Here is a 16,051-nt window from a genome sequence, read left to right as displayed (position 1 = left end):
GTGTGCCTTCAAGTATTTTCTGACATATGAGGAACCTAAGGCAAACCTAACATGGGTTTTTGGGGGGCCAGATTTGCTCATTGCTATCCTCTGAGGCTGAGAGAGTGTGACTTTCCCAAGGTCACCCAATGGGTCTGCAGTGCAAATCCCCCCAAAAAACACGATTTGAGGCTTATTTTTTCAGGGTGAAAAAGACACCGTGTTGTCATGAGTTGAAGAGTGTAATAAATTAAAAATAAAATGGAAAAATGTGGAACGAATTGAATGCATAAACCACAGTTGCTTCTTAATGAACAGAACAAGATTTTTATTAATATTATTATTTTTTTCAAAAACATTAAAACGTCGATCGCTGGGACAAGTAACATCTTTAGAATAGAGAGTGTAAAAGGGGCCAACCCATGAGTCGTGTGTTGGATGGACAGTAAATCGTCTTTTTCCTCAGTAAAATTCCACTTTATGAGGAAAAATCCCCCAAATATTTCCCCCTTTTCCATGGCGCCCAAATGCGCGCTCCATTCCACTGATAATGAGATTCCAGGCATCCTGGTTTTCCTAAGCGCCTTCATCACAACTGGCACCGCCCTCGTCCAATGAAAAGCCGCAAAGCGTCAACCTTGTGTTCGCTCGCCGCCACCGACCAATGGGCGTCGTCGGAACACAATATCCCGCCTTCCGTGGAAAATATCGACGCTGGTCCGGCGGCCATTTTGAGTGTGGCATAAGAGCCACTCACTCCGAGGGGAGGCTTTTTTCCCGTTTTAGGGCGTCACTCCGGATTATAAACACCGGGGGAGGATGTCTCGGGTTATAAAGGGACCGAGTGGATCAGGTTTGGCCGGTTAGCGCCGAGAGCTGCTTGGGGAAACCGAGTGGTATCCCGACCAAGAGCTCCCGGCGCCATTTTAGGTGTGGCAAATCCTTCTTGCCGTCCATGCCAGTTTGTCTCCATTGGTTATATTCAGCAAAATCACGTTTTTGTTTTTATTTTTGTGCCCTTTCAAATATGTGTGCCTCGGAATAGGAGGGCAAAAACTTCCCTCATTCCCCTCTTATGCAAACATTTTGTATCCATTTTGGCTGAAAGAAGTAAAAAAAACCCATACTTTTTTAAGGAAAAGGGAACATGTTAGAAACCTACAATATCTTGAGGGGAATATGATTTTTCTTTTTAAAAATTGCAAGTTTTTAAAAATCCTTTTTGGTATCAGACACTATCTATGCCCACTTTTATTTGCAAAAAGGGGGGGATTGCAAAAGTTTCTTGAGGAAAAAAATCAAAAGCGAAACTCAAGATGAAGCTTTAGGGTTTTTTTAAACAGGAATTGGTTTGGATTAAAAGCATGAAAGGAGGCAACAAGAGGGTTTTATTTTACTGTTTTTGCCAATGTTTTTATTGGAAAGGAAGGTCTTTGTCGGGCGGGTTTCGGTTTCTGAAAGAGTGAGGGGAAAAAGGAACCAAGAGGAGAGAGAGAGAAAGAAACTTTTGCTCGAATTTCCTGGTTTTCTCCCGCCTAAAATCCAAAAAGGACCCGGAACTCTCCTTTTTCTTTCCCCTTTTAAAATAAAAGTGTATTTTCACGTCCAAACTGCTTTTTTTCCTCATGAAAATTCAAACTAGATAACAGGGCTTGAAGAATTGCACCCAAATGTCCAGCTTTCCACTTGTCTGACACGCAAAAAGGGCCATTCCCACGTGCAAAGCGGGTTTCCCTTTACCTAATATTGGAAACTGGTACAAAACACGCGTCTATTTTGTTTTTGTGGGGACATGCCCAATTCTTTCTTTTAAATGTTTTTTAAAACCCTGTTCACTCAGAACGGAGCACAAAAAGACACGTGTATCATGCGTGTGACCTTTGCAAAACAAACAACAACAACGCACAACACGCTGCTTTGCACCCGCTTTCTCTTTTCTCCTTGCAAACCAGGTTTGCAAAGGCAACCCTGGTTTGCCAAGTGCACCCAAAACCCCCCTAAGTTTGCAACCCAGAGCATGGCGTGGGTGGCGAAAACGGTTTCAAAGCGGTTTGGAGCAGCAAAAGGAGACCCGGGAGGGGGAAGGAGGAGGAGAAGGCATAAACGCGTATAAAGCTTTGCATTCCCCTCCTTCCACCCCAATCTCCGCCTTCTGGAGCTGGTGCGTTTCAACAATGCAAACACACACACACACACAAACCCCCAAATTGTGTTGCTCATGCGCTTTTTGCACCGTGCAACCCCCCCCCAATGAGCAAAAGGAGGTGTTTCCCGTGGGTGTGCATACCCCCTTTTTGCAACGCGGGCTTTGCAGCGCTGCAAAGCCCGCGTTGCAAAAAGGGGGCCTGCACACCCACCCACTCTGGGTGTGTTTTTGCACAAAAAGCAATATGCGTGTGTGTTCTTTCCAAAAAGCCCCCTTCAACCCCCCTCCACTCCTTTTGCATTCTTTTTTCTCCTTTTTGCACGGCTTGAGGACAAGCATCAACTCATGGCAGCAATGAAAAGAGGGGGGGAAAGAGCCCGGGCCTGGCGCGCGCGCGCCCCCGCGCTAAGGCCAAACGCGCATGCGCGGAGAGAAGGGAGGGGGAGGGAAAGAAAGAGCGAAGCCAAGAGGAGGGAAAAAAAGAAAAAGCGAACCCGCTCTAAAAAGGCAGCCTTTGCCCATTGTTTGCCGCCTCCAGCCAATCGGCGCTCTCCTTTTGGCCCGGGCCGTCCAATCAGAGGCGAGGAAGGGGGCTTAGTCCGCCCACTCCGCCTCTATTAAAGCCGGTGGCGCCGCGTGAAAGCTTCCACTGGCTCCGTCCAAAAGCCATCTTTGCATTGTTCCTGCTGACCTTCTTTTTTACTACTGGCTGTTGTTATTATTATTATTATTTGGAAGCCGAGATTGCCGAAGGAAGCAAGGAAAGGAGGAGGAGGGAGGAAGCCAAAAGGGACTCTTGGAAGATCTTGTTTAATTGCTAATTCAACTGCAATTGATTCCTATTTTTAGCCTTGCTTCCTTCCTCTCCACTTGAATCCTCAGCCTCTTTGGGCTCTTAGGGTTGTTGCTGGCGGTGGTTTTGTGCTCCTCTTGGAGTGAGCGGCCCTTTCGTTTTTGTATCTTGCAAGCTCGACTTTGCATTTGTATATATATATATATATACACACCCAATATCTATCGCGTATCGCCCTCATCCACAGAAGCAGCCATGTCAGACACAGCCGTGGACACCAGTTCCGAAATCTCCACCAAGGTAAGGCTGCTGCTTGCCTGACGTTTTTGCACTCTTCCATCCCTGCCTTCCTTCCTTCCTTCCCCCGAAGCCCCGCTCCTTCTGCTTCCTTTCCTTCTCCCGCCGACGGCGTGCCTTGCAAGTGTTCCTTTGTTTGCAGCTTTGCAAGGGCGCTTCTTCCTTTTTATACAGATATCCCTTTCAATAGCAAGAAAGAGCTCAAGGTCTTTGTTTTTTGGCCCCAACCTTTGACTTCAAAGGACTTTTCGCTGCTTCTCCTTTGCTTTCCTTGCAGCATTTCCCCCTTCTTTCGCTTTCCAGGGCTCCTCCATTCAAAAGGGGTTTGACAGACGCCTAAAACAACTTCAGAGACTCCTCTTTTTTGGGGGGTGTTTTTTTTTTCAAAGTGGGAGGAAAGAGGGAAAGAAGGAGAAGAAAAAGGATGAAAAGAAGGGAGGAATGGGGGGGGGGGAGAAAAAGAGAACGAAGCTGAACCGGGCGGGAAAGGATCCGGTTGCCAAAAAGGAGATTCCTTTCCTTCATTGTGTTTTTGCACCTGAACCCGAAGTGACTCCGGTTCTTTTGTGATGGGTTCCGACGCACTTTGGGGGCAAGTTGAGCGCCTCTCTCTCTCTCGGGCGCCCCCTTTCTCTCCTCCTCCTCCCCCTCTTTCTCCATTTCCTTTTTTCCCTTTTGCAATTTGGTTTTTGCTAATTGCACGGAAATAAACTTTGAGACCCCCCCGGGGGCTTTGGGAGGAAAAAGAAAAGGGGGTCTTTTCAATGTATGGATATATATAGAGAGAGGGGGGGGCGAGAGGAAAAAAGGTTTGCTACTTTGATCCAAGGAGGGAGGGAGGGAGGGGGTCTTTGTTTTAAGCAGGAGAAGCCATCTGGAGTTGCCCTTTCCGTTTCCTACTCTTTGTGTCTCTACCCCTTTCTTCCCCCTTCCATTTCCGATCCTCCCCCCTTGGCTTTGTACCCTTTTCCCACTTGTTTTTCCTACCCTTTTCCTCTTTCCCATTTTCTTCCCCCTCTTTAGTCCATTTCCTACACCTTTCCCCCTTTCTTAGCCCTTTCCCCCCTCATTTCCTGTCCTTTTCCCCTTCCATTTCCGCTTTCCCCATTCCTTTCTTCACTTGTATTTGCTACCCTCTTTTCCGTTTTCTACACCTTCCCCCTTTAGATTTTCTCCCCCTTTTCCTACTCTTTTCCCCCTCGTTTCTTGCCCCCTTTTCCTGGCTTGTGTTTCCTAGCCCTTTCCTGCTTCCTTTTCCCCCTTAGGTTTTCTTTCCTCCCTCCCTTGTGTTTTTCCTACCCTTCCATTTCCTCCCTTTCCCCCCTTGAATTTCCTGCCCTTTTCCCCTTGTCTTCCTTCCCCCTTCTTGTGTCATCTACTGTTTCCTAGCCTTTCCTCCATCCTTTCTCCCCTTGTCTCTTCTCCTTTTTCCTCTTGCACTTTCTACCTTTCCTTCCTCCTTTGTATTTTCTCTCCTTCCGCTCCTTTCTCGCACAAAAGGACATGAAAGGGATTCGAACCCAGGCTCCCGGCTGACCTTCTTAGCCAAAAGGCTTGGCTCTGCTTCTGAACTAGGATGACCCTCTCCGTCTCCTCCGAGGAGCCTCTGCTTCTGGAGGGAAGGGAAAGGGGGCTCTGTTGGCACTTGGCTCTCTTTCCTTGCCCGATACAAAGCCTTTCCCTCCCGGATGGATACATTGTCCCCAGGCAGGCAGGCAGGGGGAGCCTGGGGCTGCTCTGGGGCCACTGTTTGGGCTTCGGGGCTCCCAGAGAGGGAGGTTTGGGGTTTCAGAAGCGGAGGAAGGGCATGAGGAGGAGGAGCCTCCCCTTCCCCCCCAACTGGGTCCCTTGGAAAGAGAGACGGGGTCTTGGGGGGGACTGGAAGCCAAGGAAGGCAGACCCCTGTTGCTCCTGGGGCCTCCCCCCTCCCGCAAACTCTTCTTCAAGCCTTGTCTCCCGTTGGAGGAGGAGTGCTGTGTCTGGAGGCGTTTAATGGCGCCCAATGCCCTTCCTTTCCTGGATGGGGTTGTATGGGGGGGGCAAGAGGCTGGGGAGAGTTTGGGTCCTCGGGAAGAAGAGGCATGGCACAGACCCCCCCCCCCTCAGTATGAAAGACCCAAGGTTCCCCCTCCAAGAGAAAAGACCCGAAAGGTCACCCTCGAGTATCAAAGCCCTGACTCCAAGAAAAAGCCCCCCAAAGGCGCCCCCCCTCGGAAAGTTCCTTCTAATTTAAGAAACTCCCTCGAAATCTCAAGGACCCCAAAGGCCCCCTCGAAGACGAAAGAACCAAGGCTTTCTTCCCCCTCCGATACAAAAGAACCCCAAACTCCCCTCCCTCCGATAGAAAAATGCCCACGACCCCCCCTCCAACATCAAAGCCCCCAAGGCTCGCCCTCCAAAATACAAGTCCCAAGACCCCGGGTGGTGAGCGTGACCTTTGTGACCCCGGGCTCGGTGTGCAGCCCAGGTCCCTCCCCGATCGCTTCCCAGGGCTGGGGCTGTTTTTCTTCTGAAACGCCCCGAGGGTGGAAGGCGATACAGCAGATTCATTTCCCAGGCGGCCAGGCTGCCTCTCCTCCAGCGCCGCCCCCGGGAGCCTGCCTGCCTGCCTGCCTCCCTTCCCTCTCCGTCTGCGCCCGCAGTAAACAACCAGCCTCAGAGCCGCCCCACCACGTGCTGCGGCTCCTCCGGCCTGGTGGCTTTTTCCTCCCTTGGCTAGCGCAGAGGCTCTTGGGAGCCGTAGTTCACCCTGCGCCTTCTCCCTGGGTAAGAGCCAGGGTTCGAACTACACCTCCCGGCGTGCCTCGGGCGTTCGGAGGCGGCCGGCCAATCACAAGCGGCGCCAACGATGGCGCGCAGTTTGAAATGGCCCAGAGCGCATGGCGGCAGCGGCCAAGTGCTACTCTGCTCTCGAGCGCCCCCTGCAGGTGGGAGGGTTTCTTTCAAGGAAGGTTCATAGATTAGTGGTTCTTGGCAGGTTTATCATCTCATATTTGTCATACTTTAAGTGATGAACATGTAGTACTGTAGTAATGTAGTTCTATTTTAATGTACTTTAATTTTATTTTTATCCCGCTTTTCTCCCAGGTTGGGACCCAAGGCAACTCATTTTTATATATATATATATACACACACACACACACAGAAATATTAATAAGTAAAATAATAATAATAGATGTTTATTTCTATCCTGCCTCCAACAAGATCGAGGCGGCTTACAACAATAAAATTCATGCAATACAAAATAAATCGCCTTATCCCCTCTTTCCCTAAGCAACATAATTCTAACATAACAACATTAAAATACCATATAAATCAACACTTTTAAAAACATTTATTTGAAGGTAATGTATTTTAATAGTATGTTTTCAATTGGGTTGGTTAATGTTGCAAGCCGCCCTGAGTCCCAGTCTTGGGAGAAGGGTGGGATGATGATGATGCTGATGATGATGATTTTAAATGTGGATTGTTCTAGAATGTGTATGTCCTTTTAAGCTTCTGCATGTTTTTAATTGACGCAATTCAACTGGTGTTGTGCGTTGTCTATTTGTTCTTGTTCTCCGCCTTGATCCATGGGGAAAAGCGGACAAAAATAACAACAGTAATAATAATAACAACAATAAAACAAGATAGCCGGTCTGATGTAATGGTTTTGAGTCTTCAGCTGTGAGACCAGGGTTTGAATTCCCACTAAACCTACTGGGTGACCTTGGGCAAGTCACACTCTCTCAGCCTCAGGATGGCAATGGCAGCCCCCCTGTAACCATACCTTGCCAAGAAAACGTTGTGATGTGTTTACCTTAGGGTTGCCATAAGTTGGAAACAACCTGAGGCAAGCCACATATGCTTCCTTCTTGCTGTTGTTGTTGTTGTTGTTGTTGTTGTTAAGGTTTCTCCATACAGGCTCCTTGGTACAAAGGGGGGGGTACTGCATTCATGTTTCTGCCCTTGGAAAGCCTTGCCAGTTAAGATGGATATATTTTCCATTAACGAAATTGGCAGTGGGTCAGCGTTGGCAGCAGGCTGGAGAATAAAGGGATCATTTGCTCTTCTGAAGTCAAAGGTTTTTGCCCATTTGGCCATCTGTAAACTTTCTTTACATTTTCTTTGCAATATTTATTTGTTTTGTATGCTGCTTCTCTCTCTCTCTCTCTCTCTCTCTCTCTCTCTCTCTGGTCAGTGGGACCCAACCCAAGTCTAAGGTCCAATTCCCAGTTCAGCCATAAGACCACTGGGTGACTTTGGGCAAGTCACACTCTCTCAGCCTCAGAGGATGGCAATGCCAAACCCTCTCTGAAGGAACTTGCAAAGAAAACCCCATGATAGGTTCACCTTACGTCGGAAATGACTTGAAGGCACACGGCAGTGTAACACGATATCTACAATGCTGCTACAACAGCCTTGATAAGTCTTGCAACAATCTCTGTCAATGAGAGAGGCAGGAATGGAATACGGTATAGTGCTTAAAAGTATTTTGAGAAGGTTAATAAAATTAGCTAAATGAATAAATAGACAAGTTAGAAACAATAAATGATGATGGTGATAAAAAATATATCACTGTTAATAAAATAAACAACTTGCAGGAATTTACAGATCAGTTTTCAATGATGACACTAAGTGTTCCATTAAGCTTTCTTTGTAGTGTATTCTGTTGCACTGTTTTTTCTCTAAGACCGCAAAGACTGGGATTAATACCTACCACAAAGTTGTGGATGGTTTTTTGAAGTGTCTCTAAATTAACCAAGTCCCTTTTGAGTTTGTCAAACATTTTAACCATGGAGTTAAAAGTTGCCATTGTGTTTGATCTGGACTTTGTTGTAGATGGCTGTGTCTTCTGGAGAAGTGGAAAACTCTAGTGCTTTTAGCCATGAAGTATCACTGTTCTCCATAGACCAGCCCTGTCTGATTATTCAATTGACCTCAAATACTCTGAAGCCCTTAGAGCAAGGTGTCTAAATTAAATACTCTTGCTAGTTCCTCAATGTCCAGCCAGTTAGGAGTTGTTTTTAGGGGCACTGTAAATTATATACTGTACAGCTCTTCCCCTAATATGCATGGAAGACAAAACTGTCCCACAAAGTCGAGTTGTAATGGTGTGTTACAGTGCTTGCTTGCCTTGGTTGGGTGAAAGATGGAGATTTTTAAAGAAACTAAAGTATCCCTAGACCACCCCCATCACTTTTGGGGGTATGACCATCTCCAGCCCTTGGTCCCATCCCCACACTTTCAGCAACAGGTGCATGTTGTGAGAATTTGAGAGAGCAGCACTTAGGATAAGAAATCAGGTTGTTGTGGGGGGTTTTAAACGGTGGAGTCTGTTTGCTAATCTGTTCCTGATTTACCCAGAAGGCTCTCTTGAGAGGCTTAAGCAATCGACTCCCGGCATACTTGGAGGAATAATCTGAAGTCTGGCTAGTCTAATCCAAATAAGAAAGAGTGCATGCGTGTGTATGTATGAGAGAGACAGAAAATGAATGTATATGATGTATTTCTCGTGCATGCAGGAGTGTCTTTTTAATTTGCAAGGAACGAAGGTGGAGGATAGAGCGATTGGAAAGGGCAGACGCATGAAGATGGCAGCCTGGCTTCACCCTTGGGCAGTAGTAGTAGTGCCAAGATTATCTGAGGGACTCAGCCTTTCAACAGACCTGCCTGTCTGCTTATGACTGCGGGGATGAACAGTCTTCCCTTTCCGATGGAGAAATGGGAAGGTTTCTGGCAGAATTAGGACAGTTTGCCCTTTTGGACTACAATTGCCAGAATCCTGCATGGTTGGGGAGGCTGATGGTTTTGCATTTTGAGCTCTTAACAGACTCCACTAAAGCTAGTTTTAATACTCCTTTTAAGAGTAGTTAAATTGCCTTGGAGATGTCTCATCCACAGGGCTGCCGTGGGTCGAGATGGACTCCAAGAACAGCTGTTCCTTGAGAAAAGGGCTGCTGGACACAGGCTGTTTGTAGTATGTTTGGTGAGTTGAGGAAACCCAGGGCCTCTTTCTGACCTTTTGTCAGGAAGGAAAGCATTGCAAAGTATTGGGAGGAGTGAGGTCTACTGTGCCCTAGATGCGTATTTTAATCTAATAAATAAAACTGGGGCTGTAGGTGAACCTTGGCCTGCAAAGGGAAGCCTTGTAGGGAAAATCTGGCAAGCCGGCTTTTCCGTTTGACAAACGTACTTCAAAAAACCTCCCAAACGCCAGATGTTCTGCGCAGAGTCTCATTTTTGCAGTTGGGGGGGGGGAGAGAGTGAGGGCATAGTTTGCTTTAACTAGTCAGGCTTTGAGCATTCAAGCTGCCTCACACGTGGGTGGGAAAAACCGAACTCGATTCCCACACTTCAACAGCCGCTGTGTTCTTGTTAGTGTTTTGTTTCTTCCAACTTTCCTCGCTGGCTGGGAGGAGGAGGGTGGAGTAAGGAGTGGAGGAAGATTCCAGTTTCCCGAAAAGAATGAACGCCCGATCCTCTTGGAGGCTGGGACATTCGGGTGACTCATTCTGGTTTATTTCTGTCCCTTTTAAGGACTTGAAAGAGAAGAAGGAAGTTGTGGAAGAGACAGAAAATGGCAGGGATGCACCAGCCAACGGCAATGCTGTAAGTATCTGCCAAGGTGGAGCTGCTTTCTCTTGCCACCTTCCCCAGCCTAGCACCTTTCTAGATGTGTGGGACTGCTGATCCCATCATGCCCACCCAGCAAGAGACCTGCAGTCGAGCCTGGGTCTGTGCCAAGCACTCCTGCCACCTAACAGCAGCTTTCCAGATGCTTCTGCCTTGCGTTATGTAGCAAGGAATGTAATGCCCAAGTTCCCCTCCTGAAATTTAAAATCGTGTTGGTAGGAGGGTGAATGAAAACCCAGTGGAAGAGAATGGGGGGAGCTGGAGGTTTATATTAAGCGAACCCAGGAGTGTTCTGGCAGCACTGAACAGCCAAACATGACTGACCGGAATGCTTGGCATGCCACTGGAGTTAAAACAACAGCAGCAGCAAGAATAAGCCAGAGGCACACAGGAAGCTGTTTACTGGAATTGGGGTCTTTCGATTCAGTGCAGGCTCTTAGTCTTCATTTTTATTGCCGCCCATACAGATACAGCCCCGCATTGCAACAACTACTTTTGATTGCCCTGATCTGAAACCTGATGTTTGTCCCATTGAGTTTCTGGGAACTTGATAAGTGACTACTTATTTATTGCTTGATAATGTCAGTTCCATTGGATCTGTTCTAGTTGGGACCAGCCACTGGATCAAGGGCTTTTTGGTCTCCACTAATCTGTAGTGCAAACTTGGAAAAGTTTGTTTTTTATTGTTTTGTTTTTTTAAAGGAAGAAAAATCCTAGATGAGAGCATGCTTTCTCCCCTTTTGGTTTTCCTAGAACTTTGTGTATTCAGTATAATCTGGTGGGCTTGGGGAGTGGGAGTTCAGAAAAGTAACTTTTTAAAGCTGTGCACAGAATTCCTAGGATGTGAGTGTTTGTGAGAACCAACTTGAGCTCCCTTTTAAGTAAACAACATTGTATTTGTGCCGTGTGTGTTGGGATGAGTACCAGTCTGCCTAAAAATACCATAGGGATGAGATTGTGTTGTCTTGTGGGCACATTTGTAAGTGTGTCTTGTTTCAACAAGGAGAACGAGGAAAATGGGGAACAGGAAGCAGACAACGAGGTAGATGAAGAAGAAGAAGAAGTCGGTGACGACGAAGAGGACGAGGAAGAAGGTGACGGTAATCTTCCTTTTACAATGAAATTTCCATGTTAACGTCTGCCCGCTGCTGAGTACTGCAGAGGCACTCTGCCCAGGTCTAGTTGCAACTTTGCAAAGGATGCTGGCTCCTTCTAGCGGCCGTTGATGAATCACACACCACCAAGCCAGAGTCCGTTGCCTTTTCAACCAGTGTCCCCTTGAATACATCCTTAGTGGCTCCACTTTCTATTCTTGAAAAAAGAAAGAGGGCTGCATTGTTCCCTTTCCCCTGTTGCTTTTGGCAAAACATGGTACCAAAACCTGTGAAGTTAATCTTAAAATGATCTTATATGGAAAAATAGCTTTCACTGCTGGTAGGAAAGATGATACTGGGAAACAGTTCAAAGAGCATGCATAGTTTTCTACTCATCCAATGTCCTACCTGTCATCGTCACTTTGTGAGGTACCAGAGGCTTAGGTACTTTGTGAGGTACCTGGCCTAAGTTACACAACAAATGTTTTGGAGCTAGGCGTGGGCTTTTAAAATCTGGATCTCCCCTGTCCTGGTCTGCCTTTTTGATCCATTAACACCATGATGCCAATCCTTTGCAGGACTGGCACTTTTGTATTTTCTGCAGGCACCCAAATATTTTGCTTTTCATGTGAGGAGTGGAGAACAATTTCTCAAGTCTTTTTATGTGCTCTCCTTTTGGCTTAAATGAAGGAATATCCCTCCTTGTTGTTTTGTAAGTGTTGGTGAAAACAGGTATATTTTCCATGTGACAGTTCAAAAACCATTTAATTTTTAGTGGCAATAGGTTTTTTAAGGAAAAGCTTGTATTCTGATGCTCAAGCTGAAAAGGTTGGAAGGAAGGGGATACAAGACATTTGCAGATGCCTATAAACTGGCATGGCTTCTCCCAAAGCTCTGAGTTAGGAAATTGATTCTCGACTCCCTTTAACACTAAGATAGAAACCTGCAAGAAGAGATTTCTGGGCAAGGAAATAAATGCTCATTTCTCCTAGGAGTTGTTTTGTTCTTTGCTGTTGTTATACATTTGTGTGATTCTGGTGGTAAGATTCCCATGAAGTTTTCCAGTGCTGTAGGCTTTAATTCTTACACCATTTTCTTCCTCCTCTTCCATTTAGAGCTATTTTGAATAGCCTTTAGCAGAAATAAGCAGCCACACTGACAGCAGACTGTCCTTCGTGTTTAATACCTCAGTCTTTTGTTAATGGCATTTGCAGAGACTTCTGTTGTGGCATTGACCTGTTGCATCCTTTCCAAAGTGAAGAAGGAAAACATAAGATAATGCAACATGTGTGATTAAATAGCAGGAAAAGGAGGCACAGACCTTTCAAGGAAGAAGCCTTTCCTGCGATTACAAAACAACCAGTAACCAGAGGGCTTCCTATGGCATTCAATCCATTTTGCATAACCGGGTGTTTTTTGCTAGGTGGGGAGCGTTGCTGGGCTGCCATGGTGATGGGAGGGAGGCAAGCTTGGGAACCATGGGGATAAGCGGCAATATCATCATCACGGTAGGATGTGGCAGGAACATTTGAGGTTGCCGATGGAGAAGAAAGCTGTTTAGAAAGGAAGAGGAGAGACGGTGGCACTTGTCCTTAGCAGCTTGGGGTTTAAAGAGATCTTCGTCTTCCTTTGCACCTCTCCTCTTTGCTTCCCAATAAAGTATAACGATAACCCAGTAAGAATACATGCATGTGTACATATAGTTTGTGAATTTCCTCCCCCAAACTTAAGTCCTGTTGTTTACTCCCATGGAAATCCGGCAGACCCAGCGGTAGGCCTCTCTATCAGTCCTGCCTTGGCTTTTGTTTACTTCTCCCCTGGACCTGAAAATGGTGTGCGAGATAAAACCAGAGGAGCGGAGTTTGAGCCACCTGCCAAAGCCAATCCTGCTCGAGCCAGTCAACATGCCTTGAAGGCGGTGGGAGGGACGGATGGGCTTTTTCTGTTCAGGTGACCCTAATCTTCCCACTGGGCTCCCTACCTCTGGCTCATCGTGACAATTTAAGCCAGATTACTGACCTAAATGCGGAGAGGTCAAAGGGCCTTTGGCTACTTATCCCAATGAGCTTAGGTGCCATCTCTCTCACACATTAGTGCTGTTGCTTAAAGGACTTTGTGAGTCTGTCCCTCTACAGATTCGACTCCAGCATCCCGGGTCCATTGGACTCGGGCGTCCCCTTGTTCTGGGTCAAGTCCACGTTTCATCTTGTCCTCCCTCCCTCCCGCTCTGCTCTGAAGGATGTGACGGGTTGGCACAGCCTGTGCTCCCACTTGCAAGATAATTAGAAAATGTCCTCAGAATTAATGAATCCTGGCTCTCAGACCTCATTAAAGAGGGGCTCTTAGTGGAGAAGGGACGCAGAAATAATCTGAGTGGTGCAGTTTTGCTAGCACACATGAAGCCCTTCTTCAGTTTGTGTGTGTTATAAATTTTGACCTCACAAAAGGTGGTTGTTCCAGTAAAGCCCCACCATTTACAATCCCTACTAGCCCTGGTTGGTTTGTAGGTTTTCTGTGTCTATATCAAGAGATAATCACAAATGTAGCATTTATTTATTAATTAAAGTAGCACCATTTGTGTACATAATTATAGTTGCTGGTTATGTAAGAGGGCACAAAGTTGTGTCCCACCCCATTGTGCATTTTTTAAATCTGGATTTCCGAGCAGACCCCAGGAAAACATGTTGATTAGATTTAAATGGGGATCTTGAGAGGTGCAGTCCAAAAACATTCATCTTCCTAAGCTTTGGCTGTGTAAGAGAACTTGCAGGGCTGCAGCCAGTGTTGAGCAAAGCTGTGAACGCTTTTCTGGTCCTCTTCAGAGATGCTTGGACTTTCCTAGCAAATTGGAAGCATAAATAAGATTTTCTGCAGAGAATACCTGCTCCTCCATTTCATAATCCAGTTTGAGGGGCAGCAGCTAGGAACATTTCCGGAAGAAACCTTGATATTTTTCGGAGTTTGGTTTGCTCTCAATGCAGCAACATCTTCAGCCACAGGAGATGGCTAATGTCCTCGTGTCCATCTTGCAGGCTTCCCAAAGAGATCTCTGGGTAGCCATGGTGAGAAACAAGAAGTTGATCTAGAATGGCTTTAGTGTGACCCAGCCACAGTGTTATTATGTTCCAGTAAAGTGGGGGTTTTGCATCTGCCGTGTCCCCTAGGTTTCTTTTCTCCTTTCCTCAAACCTTCCCTTTTTTCTTTCCTTTTGGTCCAGGTGAGGAAGAAGATGGCGATGAGGATGAGGAAGCTGAGGGCCCCACAGGCAAGCGGGCAGCTGAGGACGATGAGGTATGCAACACACAACACAACACAAAGCTCGCTCTTTCTTGCTTCTCCTAGCAGGGCTCCTTTAGATCTGGTGTGGCTCACAAGATACATACAGTCCCTTCATCCTTAAAAATACAAATTTTCCTTTAAAAATCCCATAGGGCCCTTTAATATCTGCAATGTGGAAGAGCTGACAGTTGATGTTGTAATGTGTTGATGTTAAATGGAAAACTAAAGGAGCTTGATTTGATTACTTTTGTTTTAAAAAAAATCACTTTGCCCCAAAATTTGCTGTTGGGGGGAAAGATACTTTGACACCCCCCTTTCAGCTGCTTGGCTGAGGTCTTGGGGTCTCTGGGGTGATGAATCTGGTTCCTGATTTTCCTCAAAACAAACTTAGTAAAGCTTTGAATAAAGGGAAAAAAACAATAAAATGTTGGAAATGATACTTTTGGGGGCTATGCCTTCCAGAATCCCTCAAGTCCTGGCTTGCATAGGAGGGGGTTCTGGGGGTTGTGGTCCAAAATGTCACATTTCCAAACTCTTATTAGCTCCGTGTTCTTCCTTGATGGGAAAACGCTCAAAATGTTTGCCAGGAATGAACTTTTCGAAGCAACAGTTTTCCAAGTAAAGGCTGGCGATTGCCAACACTGTTGGGCTGAGGAGGGCAGACACATTTCTTGGGGGGGAAACTGAGGCAGATTGAGGGAGGATGCTGTGGAGACAAAAACAAGGGAAGAAAGGTTGGGAGCAGCTGTATGTTCAGAGTAGATTTTTCCTCAGAAGACACCTTTTGTGGGCTGCTTTTTACCCAATAGGAAACTTTACAAAGAGTAAAAACGTGTATTTTATTCATTTTGTTTTGCAGGATGACGATGTCGATCCTAAGAAGCAGAAAACCGATGAAGACGATTAGGGAGCAGAGTGATTTAAAACACACACAATTTTTTTAACTTTAAAAAAAGAAAGGAAAACAAATTTTTAAAAAGGCCAGCGTGACCTATTTCACGGTTGAAAATTCCCTGTTGCAAAACATGTCCCCCCCCCCTCACCCAGCCTCCCTTCTTGCTGTGGTCACTTGTCACCGAGTAGAGCAGGAAAAAAGCCCTTTTAAAAAGCCAGTGTGCTGCTGCCGTTTGTCCGATTCTGAACGGAAAAGGAAAAAACGTGGCCTCCGTGGCCCTTTGCCACCTCTGGGTCCGGAGGGAAAGATGGCGCAGTCGTCACCCCTTCCCTCCTCCCCCCCTGAAAACTTCAAGGCCCAGCTTGCTTTCTTAAAAGTAACTTTAAAGGAGAATTTGTTTGTATTTTTTATTTACATTTTATATTTTTGTACATATTGGGACGAGGTCAGCCATTTTTAACGCGATCTCCGATTGACCAAAAGGGGGGCTTTGAAGTGCAGGTTTTTTCTCTCCTCTGTTCCTAAAAGCGAGAATTTTTTCCTTGACTTTACTTGTGGTGTGACCATGTCCAAAACCATGATCTCAGATGAGAAGTAAAACAGATCCTTGTAAAAAAATAATCAAAAATGCAAAAAAAGTCCAGTCTTTATTATTCTGAGCATTCCAGTAACCTTTTTTGTGTATGTACTTTAGCTGTACCATAAGTAGTGGGTTTGTATGAGAAGATGGCAAGGCCAAAGATAAAAAGGTTTTTTTTTCTTTTTTCCCCTTTTTCTTTTCTTCTTTTGTCTATGAAGTTGCTGTTAATTTTTGTTTTGGCCTGTTTGATGTATGTGTGAAAACAATGTTGTCCAACAATAAACCGGAATTTTATTTTGCTGAGTTGTTCTAACGAAGCTGGTTGCACAATTGGTGTGTGGTTTTTCTTCTTTTCTTTTACTCTTGGCCCTCT

At 46.0% G+C, this 16,051-nt stretch overlaps 1 protein-coding gene across 5 annotated transcripts; it reads left to right on the top strand.

Annotated features, from left to right (window-relative positions):
- The first annotated feature begins 2,775 nt into the window (after positions 1 to 2,775).
- On the top strand, positions 2,776 to 16,008 carry PTMA (prothymosin alpha). Of its 5 annotated transcripts, none has more exons than XM_089508611.1 (5): positions 2,776 to 3,218; positions 9,735 to 9,806; positions 10,834 to 10,924; positions 14,142 to 14,215; positions 15,063 to 16,008. In XM_089508611.1, exons 1-5 carry the CDS (start codon positions 3,174 to 3,176, stop codon positions 15,108 to 15,110), a joined length of 330 nt encoding a protein of 109 aa, XP_089364737.1. In that variant the 5' UTR covers positions 2,776 to 3,173; the 3' UTR covers positions 15,111 to 16,008. The 5 variants fall into 5 exon arrangements, 3 of the variants coding, with proteins under 3 accessions (XP_089364737.1, XP_089364735.1, XP_089364736.1); XM_089508609.1 differs by having other exon boundaries at positions 10,834 to 10,930; XM_089508610.1 differs by having other exon boundaries at positions 2,778 to 3,218; positions 10,837 to 10,930.
- The last annotated feature ends 43 nt before the right edge of the window (positions 16,009 to 16,051 follow it).

The sequence above is a fragment of the Sceloporus occidentalis genome, unplaced genomic scaffold (assembly GCF_023333645.1).
Source record: "Sceloporus occidentalis isolate IW3139 unplaced genomic scaffold, rSceOcc1.0.p SCAF_2, whole genome shotgun sequence".
NCBI lineage: Eukaryota > Metazoa > Chordata > Lepidosauria > Squamata > Phrynosomatidae > Sceloporus > Sceloporus occidentalis.
The sequence above is the reverse complement of the archived record's forward strand: the minus strand, read 5'-3'. Positions and strand labels throughout refer to the sequence as shown.